This window comes from Castor canadensis, chromosome 5 (genome assembly GCF_047511655.1).
Source record: "Castor canadensis chromosome 5, mCasCan1.hap1v2, whole genome shotgun sequence".
Classification (NCBI taxonomy): domain Eukaryota; kingdom Metazoa; phylum Chordata; class Mammalia; order Rodentia; family Castoridae; genus Castor; species Castor canadensis.
This window is the reverse complement of record NC_133390.1, coordinates 143,843,484-143,864,463: the sequence shown is the minus strand read 5'-3', so window position 1 is coordinate 143,864,463 and position 20,980 is coordinate 143,843,484. Positions and strand designations below refer to the sequence as shown.

Genomic DNA, 20,980 nt, shown 5'->3' with positions numbered 1-20,980 from the left:
ATAGGTGATTTTCCAAAAAAAAAACAGCTAAGTGTGAAATACATACAGCTATATACATGTGAACTATCTCATAAGGGCTGTGATCAACTGTAAAATTTGATATAATTTTGGCAAGTTGATGAATCATTCACTTTAGCCAGTATCATGAGATATTGATACTACATAGAGGATTTTTTAAATTGCAACATTTGCTTGATGTGCTATTTCAAGATCAATCTCAGTACTGATCTTGGATTAGTGAAAGCATGCCTTATCATTTCCCTGCAGGTGACTTCAAAATAAATAAGGCCATTGAACTTCACCTCTCAAGCCAGTCCCCATGACATTAAGTTCTACCAGTATTCTCATATGCCCTGACTGGACTGTGCTAATTGTGTTGTCCTCTTTATGTCCATTTCTTTCCCATTTCTTCAACTCATTTCCAGGGTTAGAGTGATAACCTGAAATATCCTGAGGGGATGGTGCATGATGACCCTTGATGATTTTTTCTTGATCCCACCAAATGTTTCTTTGTTCTGCATGACTTGCTCTTTGAATGAGGGAAAAACGATAGAATAAGCATATTTTTATCTGCAAAATTTAGCACTGGCTTTAAATTAAATGGAAGATGCAAATGAAAAACCAGGTAAAAGTATACAATGTAAGAGAGTTGATAAACAAGAAAACAGTAGAAAGGGTGGTTGTTTCTTAAGCTGCTTGTATAGGAGAAAATCCTGTTTATGTTTGGGTGAGATTGGCTAAACATCATGGGCCAAATTCTGGCCCAAGTACATGTGGTCAGCCCAGGAACCCTGAAAAGAATCTGGCTTTGTTTTTATCCAAATATTAGTTGTTGCTGGGTAGATTTTTTTAGGATGATTTTTTTTAAAAGATAACAAACAAACAAAAAAGGACACAAAAACCAGAAAGAAAAGCCAAGACTCCTGGGACCATGATTCTTAGTACTCTTCCTACCACTGAGAGACACCAAAACAGGTGCCAATGAGGATCAGCAGCAAGCCTGCCCATTTTACAGATGGATCAGTGTCTAGGAGTTATTGCAGCCAGTTCAGGCCAAGTACTTCCTGCCGCTGAACCCCTGTATCTGTCCAGTGGACTGCTATCAACAGCTATGAATTAAGGCCAGGCCAACTTGAACCCTTTCATTCCCTGGGTAGATGGATGCAGCAAGACCACACGGAGTCTATTCTCCAGCAAAGTAGTGATGTGTTCCAGGCAAAAACCCAATTTGGGATGTTTTGGCCCAAAGGAAACATTTACAACCAAATTATACACCTCAGAAAATAAATGAGCTTTCATTTTGGAAGGAAACCCTGCCAGACTCTTTATTATTTGCACCACAATCATAAAGTTGGTTTTAATCTCTGCAGTGGAATGCTGTTGGATTGGCCAACTGGCAGGCTCTGGTAGTTTGAGTGGGGACCACTTCACCCTGTGGAACACACAGTGGGAAGCAAAGAGAAGTACTTCTCCTGAAAAATTTTTCTCAGGACCCACTGGTTTTGGGGAGTTTTGTCTTTGTCTGGCATGTTTATTGCTACTTCAAAGCAGATTCCTTTCTTCTTTCTCTTTTTCTTATTTTTGAAAATTCCTGGAGACTTCCAGAAAAAAAAGGCTCAATGTAATGTGTCCTTTATAAGTGGATGAAAATCCAAGAGTAGGCCCAAGAAAGTCCATAATGAATTTCCATTGACTGCTTGAAGGAGAATTGGGTATCAAACCTCAGAAAGAACAGAGGGAAGGGCTATCCAATCCATTTTTCTACCTTAACAAAGAAATCTGGAGATTTAAACCGCTGGGAGTCTGCTCCCAGGATTCAGGCCATGAAATGACCTTAGCGATATGGTGGCCAGGAGTTTTGGGTTTCTGGGATGTCCTGAATTTCAGATATTTCATACCATTATCAGATGAAGTACTGGGTATTGTGTCCAGTTTTGGGGTTTGGAATAAAAAGGTACCCCTACCAGCTTTCCAGGATAGACTAGGTACTTTCAGTGAGGAAAAGCCCTTAAAAGGGCCCAGATTAGATTAAATTTGCAGAGAATTTCACACTTGTCCTGAAGACATTAGCATGAAATCCTTTTGGGCATATGGAATTTTAGAAAGCCAAGCAGGAAGGATCTGCTAAAAGGGAGTTGTGGTATAACACACTTAAGAACATTACATGGGTTTTCAAACTTATCTTCATCTTGTAATCCTTTGTAGACTTATAAAAGTACTGGTGCCTGTATCCTACCCAGACACTGTGACTTAAATGGTTTGGGATATAACCAAAATATCAGATACACAGCAAAATTAGGCACTCTTGCTGTGACCTCATGGAGAAGCTCCATGAGGGTAAAGACCACATCTGTCTTGCTTTCCACTGAATTCCCAACCCTCAAAACAGAGTAATGGGCTCCCAGTAATTATATGTTAAATAAATAATTGAATAAGAGTCCTATGATTCATCTGCCCACACACCATCAAAACAAATCCAGCTAATTAGGTGATTTCATAAATGTTCTGAGAGGCTTAGGGTGCAGTATGGCTTAGGTTTTAGGTGTTCCTTGCCCCCTGTATCTTGGTCTCTGCTTCTCCTAACTTTAAACATCCCGAGAATAATTCCATAGCTTCTTCCTAGCCCATTGTTAATATTCGTGACCTGGCAATTTCATGATTGCTTTGTATTTTCCATAAGTCAGGGATTTATACCTGAACTGCTCTGCTCCTTATCCTACCCTATAATACTGTAATTATGGAGATAGATCAACCCAGTAATTCTTTCCCAGAGAAGCTCTGGGGTGTCTTTCACCCAGCAGTAGGACGGGCAGCACTTGTTCTCTTGTTCTGACGTTGAAGGTTTCCATTTTCCACTGCCTGCCTCCATTCCATCTCACCCACCTCCCCACAGACACCAAATGCTGGCAGTGGATAAGTCAGCTTTTATTGTAAAAATGTTTATGGAGACTGTCAGTTCTTAACCTTAAAACTGAACCGTGCTGTTTGTATTTTTCTAAGTGAGGGAGAGTGTGAAGGACTAATGAAAATGGAGCGTGAAGAGATCAAACATGCGTTGTAGAATCTTTGTTCAAGGCCTGAAATGGGAGAAATCCCACTTGGGGGGTGGAATTCTGGGGATGGGATCCACTATTAGTCAAGCTCAAAGCCTGAGATCATGACCTGGCATGAGAGAAAGTGAGGTCCAGGGAGTGAGGAAAGCAGCATGGGATGTGGGAAGCAAAATCATAAGATGTTCTTTCTCTTCATAAGCTAGAAATATATTTCTTTTGGTCAGAGAGCAAGCACTTGTAACAAATTCTAACTTCTGAACTTCTCAAGTCTGCTTTCAAAAGGTAGGATTTTGAAAGAAGCCATTCATAAGTTTGTGTAACATGTCATGTTGGATAACTTCTTGCTTACTGTGTGACTTTTCTGTAGACCACTGGGGAGGGTAGTGTTTGGAGCTGTGAGTTAGGCTCTTAGTAATGGAATACCTAGGACACTGGTTTGAAAAAAAAGGGAGAGAAAAGAAATAATGACTTTATCAAAAGTTAGTCTTTATATCTGCAGACTTGAGGGGTAGTAGGAGAGTCCGAGCTGAAGCCAGCAAACGGCATTTTCAGAGGGCAAGGTATAAATTTGCTGGAGGAAAGCAAGAGTCTGGTTGGTAATAAATGCTCTAGTTGGGGCAATTGTTTTGACAAAAGCATTTTCTGGGCTTGGATTCTTGGCAGAATTTGTCCCTATCTCTGGAACCTTCACACACAGATGTGAATGGAACCATCAGAGCTTTGTTTTCTGGAAGATCTCCCTAGAAAATAAGGAACAAGTATACAAAACAGTTGGTGATTGAATGCTATTCAGGATTTTTTTTTTCCTTTAGAATAAGGAATATTTAGCTTTGATGGTGCCTGCTGTGTATATGCTGGGAACATACAGATTTCCCTTCAACTTCATGCTTGAATCATTGCTTTAATCTCCTGGAAATTCACAAGTTACATGTTAGACAGAGATTTATCCTTCCTGATGGGCTTGTCGAGGCTTTATGGGCACTAGGGAGCTCTCAGGTTTAAAGAAGAGCCTTCTTCAAACCATGGTGACCGATCATTTGGCATTTGGGACACGCAAAAGAAACTTTCTTTTTGGTCTCCTGCCTGGTTCATTCGTACTACTCTCGTGCCATGATGGAATTGTTTCTCCTCTCTCCTAGCCTGCCAGGGGTCCCCAGGATCCTTTCAGATAGATCTTAATCTGTTGTCTCTGAGCCGGAAACATTTGCCTTATCCAGTAGCTAATGTGGAGCCAATCCTTTCCCCACGGACCTATCTAGTCATTTAGAGGCAGACAGGCAGTGAGGGAGAATTCAGATGGAGGCCCTTTGCTACAGAAATAGGCCTGAGAACACTAGGATGAATTGACGTCAGGGAAGAGCAGGAAGTGAGTCCAGTCTCACAGTTCACCCTCCATCTTCAAGGTCTTTGTCTTTTCACATGGTATGTTAATCTGTGAAACATACCATGTATTGGTATATACCAAGTAATACCAAGTATTACTTGCCCCAGTGGGCAGCTGGCTTTACCTAGAGACCCAGAAGGCTGAGGAGCTCTGCTCCTTTCTCCCTCTGTCCTCATCAGACAGGAATCCCTGAGCAGTGGGTGACTACTCAGAGGGTCTCACCAGGCCACACTGAATGCCTGGGGTTCATTTTCCACTTATCTGATTACATTTTCCCAAGATAAAGTAAATCAACTATTTCCTATAAGTCATTTCCCTTTGCTAACGTGACCCTTGGGAGAACAGTGCCTTAACTCCTGATCACCTGTTCTTCATCTTCTCCTGGAGTGAGCAGAGCTTCTCAGGTGTGAGTCTACAGCTGAATCACTGGAAGACTTGTCAAAACATGAGCTGCTGTGCCCTCCCCCCCTCCCAGAGATGCTGATGCCACAGGGGGGCCTGAGAGTAAGCCAGGGAGACCCTTTTTTGCCTCTGCCACACCTTCTCTTCATTCTCTCACACTCCAAGATTCAAGATGTAGGGTGAATCAACAGTGCCCACACCTATTGAGCTTTGAAATCCTGCTTGTTTGTTTATTCATTCATTCATTCATCTGTCTAGACATTGGTCCATCCATTCATTCAGAGGACATTCAATAAGGCTCTAATATGTCCTGGGCTATAGGTCAAGTGCCCAGAGTACAGAAGTAACACAACAAACACCTGCTAATGACTTGGTGGTGACCACCACAAAGAAGAAGACCCATAAGCTATAAAGGTAATAAACAGAATGAGAGAGGTAACTGTTGAGGGGGAGGGAGATACATAACTTATATGAGGTCGCTAGAAAAATCCTCCCTCTCTGGAGGGGACATTTAAGCTGGGATTGAAAGAAGGGAGGAATAATGGTGGTCTGAACAGGATGGTAGCAGAGGAATCTGAGAAATGGTTAAAATGATCTTTTTGTTGTTAGAATAGACTTAAAAACCTTAACATAGCTAATATAATTTTGCCCCTTTTGGCAATTGAGTTTACAGTTGAATCACTGTTCTTTTTAGCCAGAAATGGGGCAAAGTGAAAAAAAATCTAAGAATTTAAATAAACAAAATAAAAGAAGCAGGTGTCAGGTACAGAAGTAATAGAGAGCAAAAAGGGATTAATTCCTCTGAAAATTTTTATATTTGGTTTCCTTTTTCAAAATTAAGTTTGAGAAATTCATCATTGTCATTAACTTCTTCCTTTCCTTGAATCTTCAGGTCTGGAGTATAAGAGTTCCCTGGCTTTACTGGCCCTGAGTACTGAGGTTCTTGGTGGTTTCTGGCCACTTTGCCCAGAAATGTGTAAATTGTTCCTTTATTAAGTTCTTCTCAGTTACCAAGTTTGAGAATGCCATCCATTTCCTGCTCAGACTCAGACTGATACATCTTAATATGGAAACATTTATACTGGGGAGAACAGTGAACAGGTAACCATATTCTCTGTTGCACCCTCCCCCCACCACCTCTGAAAAGACAGCCTCTGAGAAATGTGTGGTTGTCTTTTCTTCAACCTTAACTAACTGAAGGAATCCTAGTGGGAAAATTGTCTTTGGTGAGGTGCTTTGTTTCTCTAGACTTAGAGTCAGAAATTGTATATGAACAGGTAGGCTGAAGGTAGATGGGGTATCCCTGGTGGTTAGCCTTCTCCCATCCCCATAGGATACTTCAAGAGCACTTCTTAACTTCTCCCTGGAATCTGAGCTCCTTGGAAGCAAAAACCTGCATAAATACAATTTTAATAATATTAAAAATATGATTCTCATACCAGATAGAAGTAACATATGTCAAAGATTTATTTAAATAATTAATGAGGAAACTAGGAAGATACTGATGCCAGTTCTGAACACTTTAGGAACAGGTGTTTATAAAATTGGTTGGGAAAATTGCAATGAAGTAAATTTTAAGATACAAACAAAAATTGGTTAATATTCTGTAGGTCCATAGCACAGTAAGCTTTGAGTTACTGTTTCTACTAGACCCAAAACATTTGCATTTCTATGGGATTAAAATCTACAAATTAGCATGTAACTTTTAATCTTGCCCCTAATCAATAGTTAGATAATAAGAGACTTGGAGAGTTAAATAATCTTGGGCAGGCCTGTCATACTGTGCCCCAGTTTGAACTTATAAACTTACAATCATCTTTTTGCTTCATTTCCAAGTTTTGGATAATTTTTCTTAAGTCATATGTTATTGGAACTATCTACTTCAGCATAGTACTCAGTACATAATAGGTACTCAAGAAGAAGGTGTTGAATGAATCCACAAGTAGAACAAACACTCCCACCATTTATAAAGGTTAGCTAAGCTAAGTCAGTAGCCTACAGTTGCATTGCAGCCAATTCTCCAAGCAGGGATCAATTCTTCCTTCCTTGCAGAGGAAAACAGTAGTCCAAATAAGAATAATCTGGATACTCAGGTAGGAAAGAGAACCAGTCTTGGTGACTTACTAGTTTCTGGCAGCCCACTGTTAAGTTTCAACTCTGAATCTTTGAAAGACTGGCAGTTTAGCTGTTAACAAAGAAGCACACATAAATAAAGGAAGTAGCAGGCAGAGGAGTAGAATTTTCCAACAGATTTTACCCAGCTTTGAGTTAGCAAGTAGAAGGACAGGAGAAAGGAAAAGGTGCTCTAGTCCTTGAAAACAGTATATATTACACATATATTATGTATCCATTATACATATTATGCATTTAGAAACATTGGATTTTTGTTTACTCTCCCCACCCCTGGTTTCATATTTTCAGCATTTGCAATAAGGCGTTAAAAAATTGTTGTGACATAATTTCTCCAGAGCAAATGTCTCTTGAGGATTCCATTCCAAGAACATCAGAACTGAATGGATTGAGAGGTTTTTTGCAATTTACCTCACCGTGGCCATTTTACATAAGAAATAACTAAGGTCTTGTATCAGTTAGCTTTTGCTGTGTAACAAACCACTCTGAATTCATTAGCTTAAAACCATGAATGTTTATTATTCCTATGAATAATTCATCTGACATAGCTAGGTGGCTCTTCTAGTCTGGGTTGGCTCGGCTGGGGCTAGCTGATCCAGGATGACCTCCATTTCCCCTGTTACACATGTCTCTCATCATTCAATAAGCTAGCTCAGGTTTGGGGGTTTTTTGTTGTTGTTGTTGTTTTTATCTTTTTTTGTTTGTTTTGTTGATTGGTTGGTTGAGTTTTGTTTGTTTGTTTGTTTGTTTGTGGCTTTTTGGTGGTACTGGGGTTTAAACTCAGAGCCTGTGCTTGCTAGGCAAATTCTTTATCACTTAAGCCATGCCTCCAGCCATTTTTGCTATGGTTATTATTTTTGAGGTAGGGTCTTACTGTTATGGTGAGGCCATACTGGACCACAGTCTTCCTATTTATGTTTCACTTATAGCTGGAATGACAGGCACATGCTGTCACACACAGCTTTTAATGGTTAAGATCGGGGTCTCATAAACTTTTTGTCCAGGTTAGTCTCAAACTGTGACTCTCCCAATCTCTGCCTCCTGAGTAGCAAGGATTACAGGAGCCATGGTGCCTGGCCTAGCTCAGATTTCTTTACAGACTCCAAAGAGCAACAAAAATAGGCTAGCCCAAAAGCATAGCACTTTGAAGTTTTTGCTAATGGTTATCTCTTTGGCCATGGCAAGTAGCATGGTCAAGCTCAAAGATTACATGGGCATTAACTACCAAAGGCATGTCTGTTTAGAGAGAAAAAACTGTGGACATCTTTACAAACCATTCTAGCACAGATTCAAAGCTACAGTAACTTACTAAAACTCAGAAAGCCAGATAGAGGAAATGCTTGGACCCAGACCCAAACCTCATAACTCTTGGCCTGGGCCCTTACACAATATCATGAGCTCTCTTCTAAGATTCCAAGGTTATAGGCCAATTCCTTTTAAAAACTATTTTAGAGGTACACAGAACAGAGATATTTCTGGAAGTTTTCAATAAGAGTCTTAAAGGTGTTGAGAAGAATCCATCATCTTAATTTGAATAACAATTGGCAGGGTTCCCCAGGTTACCTCCATCCCAGACCTCACTCAGCCTCTGAATTCTGTTATCCCATGTTCTCTTGCTTGCCTTCTGGGATCTCCCTCTGAATAGAACACTAATCTTGGCCTATGCAGAGAGTCCCCCTGATTCCATATGGGGAGACACAAAATCACTGCCTGAGTCTCCTTAACCTTTTGAACATCTTCTCCTTCTTGTCAAGGGAAGACATAGATAATTGGGCCTATTAGGTACAATGATGATTTGGTACCAACATTTCGATTTGGGTCCTGGGTAATCACCAATCTATTTTCCATGACAGCCATGAAGAAAATACAACTTGGAAAATCACCAATTGTCCATACTTAACTAAACATTTGCTTAGTGTTTGACTTCCGAGGGATATAATGTGGCCAAAAAGCAAGTACTGAAGCCCCCTGGTGGCCACCCATGGCCTGTCTGTTATAGCCCTTGGCAAGTAAGTTCTGACCGCAAATTTAAATGCCCAGAGACAAAGCCCTACCCTAACTTCATCCTGGGGCAGTTGGCCTGAAGGAATTTTTTAAAGTGCTCCTTCTAGATAAGTCCACCGTGCCCAAAGAAGGCATCTGGAAAATACAAGTTCTGCATCCCCTTTCATTGCACAGATGCTTTAAAGGATGGGTAAAGTTTTTGTTTGTGGGACTATTTTGGCTGAATTGGCCCTCCACCCTTGTAATACTACTTACATGTTATCTGAGACTTGAAAGAATGATTCAAGTTTCATTTTAGTTCATTCTTTAGCCTAACAGGGTATAAAAGAAATGGGCCCTGGAAAGTTACCCCTCTGTTTTCTTTGCCAGTAATGGAGAAAGCACAACTTGAAAAATCACCAGTAATACACAGAGTTTCAAGATTAAAGCACTTTGTAGGAGCATTTGAGAGGCCCAAGCAAGTGTTGACTTCCACTTTGTCCACTAGCCCAAAGAACCTTCATTAGGAAAGATGTACAGGAGTGAGGGGTCCTCTTTCCTAGAGTCAGCTCCCTGCCCAAGTACAATAAGTTGACCATCCTTCTTCTCTTCTAAAGCATCGCCTGAGACCATAAACAAGGTCATTCCCATGCCCTAGAGCAAACATCCTTATGATACATTCTGCCACCATAAGGAGAGATTCCTCAGCTATTAGTCAGAATTTTGAGAGAAGGTTCCAGTTGGTTCCCAACTAGCACTAAGACACTCCTGAATTCTTGAAACATGATGTGCCTATATCACTAACTCACAGGGGTGTCTTCAGGGTCCCCTAACAAAGATTGAAGCACATGTCTGGACATTTCCTCTCTGCCAGAAATAGTTCCTAAGGAACATTGTGTTTTTGTGCTCGCTATAAAAGAGGACCATTGATATTTGCTCTGTCTCTGTTGCCTGAGGGGAGTGATTGCCATCACACAGGCAGAGCAAGTGCAGAACCCTACCATCCATGCGTTCAATTTCTTCCTGATGGATCCTGGTTATCTCTTAGCAACACTTCACAGAAAACCTTTGCCACCCTCTGCTGCCACTCCTAGGATGGATGACGTCCATCCCATCTTTCCAGTGTGCACCCTGGAAAAAGCAGATTTTAAGATCTGAAACTCATTTTACTCATTCTCCTGGTTTTCTCTCCCTCAATCATGTGTAAAGATAATCAGTGTGTCCTTTATTCTTTTATCTCCCCAAATGGGGAAATTTTGCTCTTCCCTTTGAAATCCCACCAGTGGCATTCTTGAATTTATTTTTAGATGTGTGGAAGTTTTCCAGACAAAATCGATGCCCAGCACAGATAAAACCCCCAGTGTGTTTATCATGGGTAGAAGAAAACAGAATGTTTTAATGTGGAAGGAGCACAGCCATATGCCTGGGTGCAGTATGACTTCCTTTAATCTGGAGAAAGGAAACAAGCATTGTCGATAATAATATGCAGATGTCCAGCTCCATATGAGGACATATTGCTAATTAGCTATATTGTTAGTATATTTTAAAGAAAGAGACTGCAGTGACGTTAATTACAATCTCTGTTGTTTGTTGTTCAAAGTCTGTGAGACCAAATGCATTGCTAATAATATCTCCTTTAATATCTTCAATAGAAGATTCCTGGATTTTTTTTTTCCTTTAAGAGTCCCACATAAAAGCCACATTAGAGGTAATGAGGCCTATGGCCTGAGCCTAATTAAAACAAACTCTAACAAGGCCCATAGCCATCATTATCATCAACTAGTACTTATTGGGTGTCCCCTGAGCTTGTGGAATTGGGGGGAGGTGTGGGGTTCAGAGATTGCAGATATGACCATTTCTTTGCCCTGCAGGAATTTGCCATCTAGTCTACCTCCAAGAAGTCTGCCTGGTTGTGTTAATCTGGGAAGAGTTACCACAGACTTAAAAAGAAAAAATATTAAACTGTTCTAGATTGTGCCTCTTCTGGAGGCTCTGGAAGGGGTCAAATCAGCCCTACTTTTCACAGTAACCTTTGGTTGGTGTTTGCAGGATAAAGTTATTTGCAGAATGGGATAACAACACTTAGCACATGTTTTCCAAAAGTGGATCCATCACCCATTTCCATACCTTGATCTTCCCCCTCTAGGTGGTCATTCTAATTTGTCCTGTGGCTTATCCTCTTTGGGTAATCATCCTCGAATTCATGTGACCAGGCCAAATGACTAACTGGGGGACTCTGACCATTCTTACCACTCTGACCCTTGATGTGGCTGTGGTAATCCATCTTGGACACAAGAACAACCAAAATGAGCAGTTTCAGCCATGCAGTGGCTGGAGGCAGTGGTTGTGCATCCTTGGTCTTAGATTAGTAATGTACTTAATATATGTACTTACTTAAGCACCTGGGCTTATCATATTAGAAATTGTACTCAGCATACAGATGTGATTTTCTCTTCTCAGGTCAGCTAAGCAGAGCTCTGCCAGGGGTATTCATTACTAGATGATGAGAATGAAAGAAGAGATCCAAGCACTATACTGCTCCAGCAGGCTTCTAAGTGACCTGCAGAGTGCCACCAGGGAAGTGACAAGCTAGTGAAAAAGACACAACACAGTATGTTAGGAAGCTGTCAGACTAAATGCTGGTGGACAGAAACCTCTGGGTACTAGATCTGATGTTTATATTATCTACTCAGTAATCTCATACCACAGGCCATAGTTTGGATCTGATTGTAATACCATCTGCCTTCCAGCGCTGAAACCCATCGGTTCCATAAACCAGGTTCTGTTAGGCATCAGTTGTCATGTGCCAGGTTTGCAATCTTCCTGATATACCTCTCCCATTCCCTGTGCTCTTTATTTGCTGAACTTTTACTTGCCTTTTGATCTCAGTTCAAACATTACTTTCTCAGGAAAACCTATTTTCTCGTACCCATTTTCAAAGTAAAGTGTTTTCTTATACCTACTTCAAGTGGTGGCAATTGTTTTCTGATTTTTTTTCTCTTTTCTAGGAATCATCATAGGCTCATGGATATTTCACAGGCTCTGTGCATCTGTCAAGCCCAGATTTGTTTTGCTTTTGTTTTTCAGTGCCTAAATTGTCAAAACCTTGAGCATTGGGGCCCTTCCATTGGTTCCTGTGTTTTTCTGAGAGGACCCTTTTGAGCATTGAAAGCTCCCTTACTCTCTGTCGCAGCAAGGTATCCCAAACTTCTATACCTTCTCTGCCTAAGCACTGGACTCAGCCATCTGTCTGAAGAGCTCTGTTCCTTTGAATGAGGACAACTCCTTGGAATTTACTAATAGTAACTTAGGACAACCTAAAGGAAACATTACATTACATAATGAATAATAGATATGAGAAATATGATGTGCAGGTGATGAAACAATGAAAAGTCTTTAAATATTTGACAGGATGTAGATGCAGATTTGAAATAGGATATTAGGAATAGGCTGCCATGGTTAAATTCACCATTGTGTGTCCTCACATGCCCTGTCAGTGCTTCTGACATTGGAGATTGGATTCAATTGAAAGATCAGAAAACTCAACAGTCAATTAGCTAAACAGGATTTCACTTTCTAAATTATTTTTTATTGACAAATAGTATTTGTTCATATTTATGGAGATGATAATTTGACACGTGTATATAATGTATAATGATCAATTCCAGTTAATTAGCTTTTAAAATTTATCATTTCTAAGTTTTAGGAACTCTTGGATGCTTCTAGTCATTTTGAAATACATTATAAATTATAGTAGACTATAGTTACCCTACTGTGCAATAGAACTCCAGAATGAATTCCTCCCACTTAACTGTATTTTCGTACCCATCTCTCTGTCCTCTCTCCCTACTACCCTTGCCAGTCTCTAGTGATCATTTCTACTCCATTCTCTTCATTGAGATTCATTATTTAGCTTCCCCAAATGAGTGAGAACATGGAGTATTTGTCTTTTGGTGCTTGGCTTATTTCACTTGACACAGTGCCTTCCAGATTCATCCATATTATTGCAAATGACAGGATTTCACTTTTTAAAGTAACCAAACCAAATGCTTTTTACTAGCATGAAAACTGCCACACAAGTCAATAGAGTAGATTTGAAGATTTCACTTTTTATTGTCACAATGCTAAAACTAAAATAACAGGAGGGAACATTGCTACTGACGACACAGTATTGTCAATATCAACATTAAATGTTAGTGATAATGATGAGAAACATTCAGAGGTCACCATGCTAGGACTGGTGTGATAGTTCCATAGTGCTATCAGGGATCTGGGCTCTGCCATCTTTCTAGCCAGCCATGCTTACATACAGCTTTCATCATATCTGCCAGCTGCCTCATTTCATGTCATACTCTGTGTCCTCACTTCAAGTAGGTGAAGGTAGAAGAGAGAAAAATCAACTGAATCTGCCTTCTCAGCAGTTCAAACTAGCATCTTCTGCTAATCCCTCATTGGGCAGACTGTGTCACATGGTCACTCCAGCTGCAGTGCATGCTGAGAAATGTAGTTTTAGCCATCCACATTCCCACCTGAAACAAATACTGAATAAGAAAAAGAAGGAAATAGACATGAGATAGGCAATTGCAAAGTCTGCCACAGTACTTCCATCTAAGGCAAAAGTATGATGCTTTTATTACTATTCCTATTTAAGTTAGAAAACAATGAAGGAACAGAAACTATGCATAAAGATGGGAAACATAAACAGTAGCCAGATAATTTGACCATTGTAGATCACCTGCCTTGGCAGTAAAACAGTGCTTTTGCATAAATCGTATAATAACTTTAGTTCTTTTGTTTCTCTTTTCATTGGGAGTCATTGAAACGTGCTGTGCTGTAGCATTGCCAATGTTAACTCACAGATTGAAGATCAACTCAAAGATGTATTGTAGGAATATTTTCCTAAACTGAGCAGGCCCCATTGTTTCACTTTAATTTAGGCGAAATGAATACTCTAGCATCTCAGAAAGAATGGTACTGATTCTCTTCTTAAACTCCTGGACATTCCTAAGCTATCGTCTTCAGAGAGGAATGTTTGCTTGCCTAAATAAGACACAAAGCACTTCGATCTTTACATTGAGATCCACCTTTCTTGAAAATCTTTAATCCCCTATAATAACTTAAGTGGGGCATTCAATGAGTGGTGATAACTGGAGTGATGAACTTGTGTCCTCAACCAGGACCTCTGAATATGACTCTGCAAGAAACATGTATAGTCTGTCCTCTGAGAAAAGATGAAAAAAAGACATTTCCTTCATTGTTAGCAGATCTGGTTTGTCATCTTCCTGCCCCTAGGTTGCCAAAATAATGGCTATGCTCACACTTTATATTGATTAAACACAATGAAGGGGTTTCTTTTATATAGGGGCCATTTGTAGACCCCTTTTCCCTATCCCAGGGTTTCTATTTTCTGAACAGTTTGGGTTCATGGCATCGCAGGGAGCCGAGGTTTCTAGTTAACTGTGTTTTGGAAGAAGCCCAAGAGTAATACCAATATTCAGAGATTGTGATTAACATTTCTTTATTACTTCCCATCTTCAAACACATTTCAAACACTGAGCCAGTGTTTGGGGGTAGGTTGGTTAAGGAGAGATGAAGCAATGCAATTGTGTGCATAACTCAAGCCAAAACATACTCAAGCCCCAGTCCTCTGACTATTCCCGGCAAAAGCACTTGTGGCCCGAATTGCCCAGCCAATGGCCCTAACTCACACTTCTCTTTTTTTTTAATTTATTTTTTTATTATTCATATGTGCATACAATGCTTGGGTCATTTCTCCCCCCCTGCCCCCACCCCCTCCCTTACCACCCACTCCACCCCCTCCCTCTCCTCCCCACCCCCTCCATACCTGGCAGAAACTATTTTGCCCTTATCTCTAATTTTGTTGAAGAGAGATTATAAGCAATAAAAGGAAGGAACAAGGGTTTTTGCTGGTTGAGATAAGGATAGCTATACAGGGAGTTGACTCACATTGATTTCCTGTGCGTGTGTGTTACCTTCTAGGTTAATTCTTTTTGATCTAACCTTTTTTCTAGTTCCTGGTCCCCTTCTCCTATTGGCCTCAGTTGCTTTTAAGGTATCTGCTTTAGTTTCTCTGCGTTGAGGGCAGCAAATGCTAGCTAATTTTTTAGGTGTCTTACCTATCCTTATATCTCCCTTGTGTGCTCTCACTTTTATCTTGTCACACTTCTCTTTTACTGTGTAGACACAACCCAACCCAAGTTATCTTTATCATTCTGCTGGGAGGGTGCAAGACTGTCATTATCTGACCTGCTGTGCTTTGCATGGAAGGTCATTGAGCCTTAGAGAATACAAGGAGGGGTTTCTGGTCTGAAGCTAAGCCAGGATCATTCCGTGGTGGTGAATTTCCTATCAAGAAAAGTCCGAGGTGGAGGACTGGGCGCGCTTCTCCCGAGGTGGAATCCGGCTGCCGGCACCCCTTCCTTGCCGGCCACTTCGGCTGCAGTTTTGCACAAGCCAAGAGAGTTAGCAGCATCCACTTAATTTTCTGCTATAACTAGTTCTGATGGCTGGGAATAAAGGAAGAGGACGTGCTGCCTATACCTTTAATATTGAGGCTGTTGGATTTAGCAGAGGTGAAAAATTACCTGATGTAGTTTTGAAACCACCTCCACTATTTCCTGATATAGATTATAAGCCAGTGCCCCTGAAAACAGGAGAAGATGAAGATTATATGCTAGCCTTGAAACAGGAATTGAGAGAAACAGTGAAGAGAATGCCTTACTTTATTGAAACACCTGAAGAAAAGCAAGATATTGAAAGATACAGTAAAAGATATATGAAGGTATACAAGGAAGAATGGATACCAGATTGGAGAAGACTCCCAAGAGAGATGAAGCCAAGGAAAAAAAGCAAAAAAGACCCAAAATCCAAAAAGGCAAAAGATACAGACAAAGGTGCTTCGCTCACTAATACTGCAGATGTGTTGAAAAAAATAGAGGAATTGGAAAAGAGAGGTGATGGTGAGAAATCAGATGAGGAAAATGAAGAGAAAGAAGGAAACAGAGAAAAGTAAAGAAGGTGATGATGATGACGATGATGATGCTGCAGAGCAGGATGAATATGATGAAGAGGAGCAAGAGGAGGAAAATGACTACATTAATTCATACTTTGAAGATGGAGATGATTTTGGTGCAGATAGTGATGACAACATGGATGAAGCAACCTATTAATCAAGAAATTTCTCAAAAACAACTTTTGATACAGTTCTGAGTATTTGGACAGACTTATGTTTTATTTCTAGTAACAAATGAGTGCATATTTTTTGACAAATATTTGTTTTCAAAACATGCATAATCACTGAGTTTACACACATTGCTACCTTATAGTTTGACTCTGACATTCCTCCTAAACACCTCTGCCATTACTTCTTATGTATGCTAGTGGACTTTCAAAAATTACTTGGATTTGAATGTGCCTAAAGAGTTTTAGCATCTCAATCTGTTTTCATACTTGAACAAATCATTATTTAACTGCTGATCTTTTGCAAAATTATTACTAGTCATAGTGGATTTCTATTAATATAGCACATGAAGCACTTTAAAAACAAAGAAACTTGAAAAATAAAAATAAAAAAAGAAAAGTTCAAGTCAAATCAAGAAATCAGTCTGATTCAGTTCCTGTTTTTTTTCAGCAAAATGATTAATAGCAAAAAAAAATACATTTCCTACCCCTTCTTCTAAAATAAAAGTTTTAGTAGTAGAAAGAATACTTCATTATGGAAGAAAAGAAAGAAGAGCTCCATTTTTAACACAAGTAAGAATATATCTTAGTTGCTACAATGAAATTAGAGTTTGAGTTGCAGAGATCCCTAAAGCAGTTAAGGAAACAAATAGTTAAGGAAAAAGTAGTGAGAACCTTCTGCACTTGTATTCATGAGTCTTGAGAAAAAAATGTTCCAGGAGAATCCAACATCACTGGAGAAGTTTTAGGATTGGGTGACCATAGTTAAAAACAAGGCTGGATTCCGTTATCTTCCCTTTGGGGTATGATAGCAAAGTCTTAAGTTGAGGAAAGACTTAATATGCTCTCTCTCTCTCTCTCTCCTTTCTACATCTTCAGGACTCAATCAATGTGTAATAATTATGCATTTGGCATCTGTTGAATTGAGCAATACCTCACAACGCCAGGACAACTCCCTCTATTAGGATGTGCCAAGAGATAAAACCATAGCAGAGAGTGGCTGGAAAGGTGAACAAAGACACTGGCCCTAGCCAGATCTCCTGAACAAAAAGGAAGGACAAGAAAAAACATGAGGCATGGCCAGCTTTCCCTGTCATTGCATGTTTTAAAGAAGAGGCAGACGTGCTTTCTGAGCTCTTCTCTTGGCCTCTTAACACATTCTAAAAGGTAGTCTGTACATATCAACCTTGGGCTCTTCTTGAACTTGGGTACTCAGAGTCATGAGTGTTTTGATACCAGATGTGACTGTTTGGTGGGTCAAAAGCATTGTGGTGGGGGCAGGGAGTGTGTGTAAAGACAGAATGCTGGAATATAACTCCCAAACCCTAAAACGTGCCCAAGAATAACAAGAACATTAACCACTGACACAAATGCTAGGGAAATTCTATCTCTACATCTCCTTCTACCAGTAAACATGAAAATGCCATTCCTAAAGAGATGGAGGATGCCTCCAATGAGAAATCCAAGGAAGGCAAGAGAAGGAGAAGGGCTGCTTAGAGAAAGGAGTCTAGCACTATACTTCAATCACCCAAAAAAATCTCCCCAATGACAAGTAAATAGAGATACTTTTCACCCACTGGGAAAAGCAATGATTTTAACCTTTATTTCAGAATAAAGTTACTAAATTTCAGGTTGCCTTTTTTGTCACTTTGAGTGGGAAGGTGGGCTCCACCCATCTCTTCTTCCTCATCTCATGTGGTTCTTCAACTCATTTATGCTACACCAGCCTCCCTGGCCTTTATGTTCCTGAATTATACACGTTAATTCCTACCATACTAGGGCTATCTTATTTGCTGTTTCCTGTACTAAAATGTCCTTCCCCGTGATCATTGCAGGGTGCTTCCTTCTCTTGCTCAGATCTTTTCTCAAATGTTATCATCTCAGAGAGGTTTTCCCTGTCCGCCATATTTTCTACATCATTTTATCTTTCTTTTATTCTTGACAGTCACTAGCCTCTAATCTGGTCTTATTTATTTATCTATTTATTTATTGTTCATTCCCCTCAACTAGATGTATACTCCAAAAGAGTAGGTTCTATGTCTATCTTATTTATTGCTGTATCTTGTGCCTAGCATGTGGCTGGCATTTGTTGATTGGATGAATAGATGGATGGATGAATGATAGGTGAATGGACAGATATGGGTGGATAAAGGAAAAAAAGGAGTAGGCTGATGGAGTGACAAATGGACACATGGACATACTCAATGGCTTGGATTCAGTATTCTATCTAGTTTTGTCAGATCTTTTTCTTCATGACCCACACCAAAGAAACCAAACTGGAAACTAAGACTATAATTAAAGCCAGGGTAATTACTCAGTTGAAACAGTAAGAAGAAAACTATAATTCAGTTCAGCTTTAAATGAGCACCTATTCTTCAAAATAGCTCTTTTATGTACTTTTGTGTTTACTAAATAGTCCATAACTCAATAACAATCAAAAATTCCCAGGTAAGAGATTGGGAGAAGTTTCGTGACTTTTTAAGATGTAGAAATTAAACCATGTGATAACAAAATGAGTTGTAATTCTGTGCTGGCCTAATTCCGGCCACTGGCATTGTTTTGCTCCTGAATTTAATGGACTATTAAGAGTGGCACTTTTAATCATGTGCTTCTTATTTATTTGTTTGCTTATTTGTTTGTTTTTAGAATAACTTTAACTTAGAGAGTGACTCCACATCAGAAACCAGCTTTCCTCTCTCCAAAGAAGCACCAGGGGGGCATCTGGACCACCAGGCTGCACATCAACCCTTTCCCAGACAGCGATTCCCACAAGAGTCTGGACACCCTTCATTGCAAAGAGATGGCCCCAGATCCTTTCTCCTGGATCTACCAAACTTTCCAGATCTTTCCAAAGCTGATATCAATGGGCAGAATCCAAATATTCAGGTAATTCTTGGCAGCTGGAAGGTAGACAAAATGAAACAGTCCATCTTTTGTTTTCTAATCTGATTCCAATGGAAACTACTACCGTATCTCACTTTTCTTCTTAACCCACTAATGATTACTGCTTATGATCACGTTATTTCTATGAGAATAGTGTTGCTTTTCACTTATGAAAGTCACAACTGTTTTATGAACCACTCAAAAAAGAAAACACAGAAGTATGACACAATAAGGATTATAAAATATATTTATATTATAAGATAATAAGATTATAAGATATATTCAGAGACAATATATCAATGAAATGTAAAAATAAAACAAAATAGTATATCTTAAAATTGATGAAATGTAGTAGTTATAGAAAAGGGCCAGTCTGGCTTGTGAATAGACCAGGAAAACCATGGTATGACTTCGAAGCACTCAAGAAGGCATTTATTCTCAGTGCCTTGCTAGCTTGCCTTCAGCACAAAAGATTTCTTCAGGAGAAGACAACTGTCGGTTACTCTAATGTGTAAATGACTGACCAAAAAAAACCAAAAAACAAAAAATGTTGGTAAGAGAAAGGGAGGTGAGAATGGTAGTTCCCAGGAGAGAGATAAATATGTTACATTAAAATGGCATTGGATGAAGCAGAGAGAAATAGGAAGCAAGGGAAAGGGTGACTGGGATTAAAAATAGTAACATTCATCTATACAGAAATGGCAAATGCCAATCTGATTTGATCCTCCAAACATCCTCATGAAGGAGATGAAGCATGTGCCATTTTTCCAATGCTACAAATAATACAACAGGTATTCAGGAAGTTACTATTTTATTTATCCAAGGTCATTTGGCTAATTGACAGTAGTTGTGGGGCTCTCAGATTCCCAAAAATACTCACCACCAATCTGTGCTTTAGCAACAAACAACTAATTTCGAAGGTTGCTTGTACCTTCTTCTGTTTCTTCTCAAAGATGGTCTCCATGATGGCTAAGAGAGGCTTACCCCTAGCAGGGTAGAAAGCCTAACCCTTATCCAGTTCCTATCTTTATATACCTGCTTCCATACTTCTAAGCTTTGTTCTGATTCTTTTCATTTGTGTAGGGACAGCTTTTCCTTATTCTTCCTCTCTTCACCAAATGCCTATTAACTTATTTGGCAAAAAGTTCCTTAACTTAGACTCAGAGCAATTGATCAGGTTTCTTTCATAAGAATTGTTTTGCTCATTAACATTAGTATCATTTTGACTGACAAATGGTACTGAGAACCCAACCTAATTAGAATATACCAAATATCCAGTGTTGTGTGCAAAACACTGCAGTAGGTTATGAGAAATTAAGAAGCACAGGCCTGTGCCTGTGCTCCAGAAAATGACACTGGTATGGACATCCCAGAACTACAAAGGACAGTCCCAGTGCGATCCCAGAGACAGAGGAGGAAAAAAAGCACTGTGTTCTGAAGTGGATGGTAGATGTGAAGAAGTCAGGCAGAGTGCTGTAGAAACTCCAGAAGTGAAAAATGTTTTGGAGATCACAATTGATAACTCATGCAGAGAAATCACTGCATGCCCCAGTTAATATTTCTGATGAGTGTTGTGTTGTTCTAATTGACTCACTGGAAAAATAGGCCTCTTGCTCCAGTGCTCCCTCTCTGGGAACTGGCCGCATGGTTCTCTGATAAAGAGCAGTGGGCCCACTTGGGGGAGATGCAGATTAGCAAAAAAGGCACAGACATCTCCATACCATAGCTCAATATTGCTCCCTGTCATGGCTTCCTTTATGGGAAGTAATTTTTCATTGTTTATAGGTTTTCTGATTCTAGGACCAGATAGCACTCACTCCAAAGGTGATTAGGCCATGTCCAAAACAATCTTTAACTTGCTACGACTACTAGCATTTTTACCTAGAGGCAGGAAATGTCAGAGTAATAGATTTAAGAATTGCCAATGTAAAGTTATTGAAAAATG

At 39.7% G+C, this 20,980-nt stretch overlaps 2 protein-coding genes and 1 long non-coding RNA gene across 3 annotated transcripts in view; 2 read left to right on the top strand and 1 right to left on the bottom strand.

Moving 5' to 3' along the window:
• Ism1 (isthmin 1) overlaps nt 1–20,980 on the top strand; it is an 80,780-nt gene that overhangs the window by 26,649 nt on the left and 33,151 nt on the right. Inside the window, exon 2 of the mRNA XM_020166617.2 lies at nt 18,799–19,038. Coding sequence (XP_020022206.1) covers nt 18,799–19,038 — 240 coding nt within the window. The remainder of the gene's footprint in view (nt 1–18,798; nt 19,039–20,980) is intronic.
• LOC141423365 (uncharacterized) overlaps nt 12,801–20,980 on the bottom strand; it is a 53,504-nt gene continuing 45,324 nt past the window's right edge. Inside the window, exon 4 of the long non-coding RNA XR_012448169.1 lies at nt 12,801–13,493. This is a non-coding gene — a long non-coding RNA (uncharacterized lncRNA). The remainder of the gene's footprint in view (nt 13,494–20,980) is intronic.
• Nucleotides 15,054–18,932, top strand: LOC141423364 (DNA-directed RNA polymerase III subunit RPC7-like). The gene is given in 3 exon segments (XM_074074334.1): nt 15,054–15,972; nt 15,974–17,319; nt 18,799–18,932. Coding segments are annotated over 2 exon segments (666 nt in total). The 5' UTR covers nt 15,054–15,475; the 3' UTR covers nt 16,143–17,319; nt 18,799–18,932.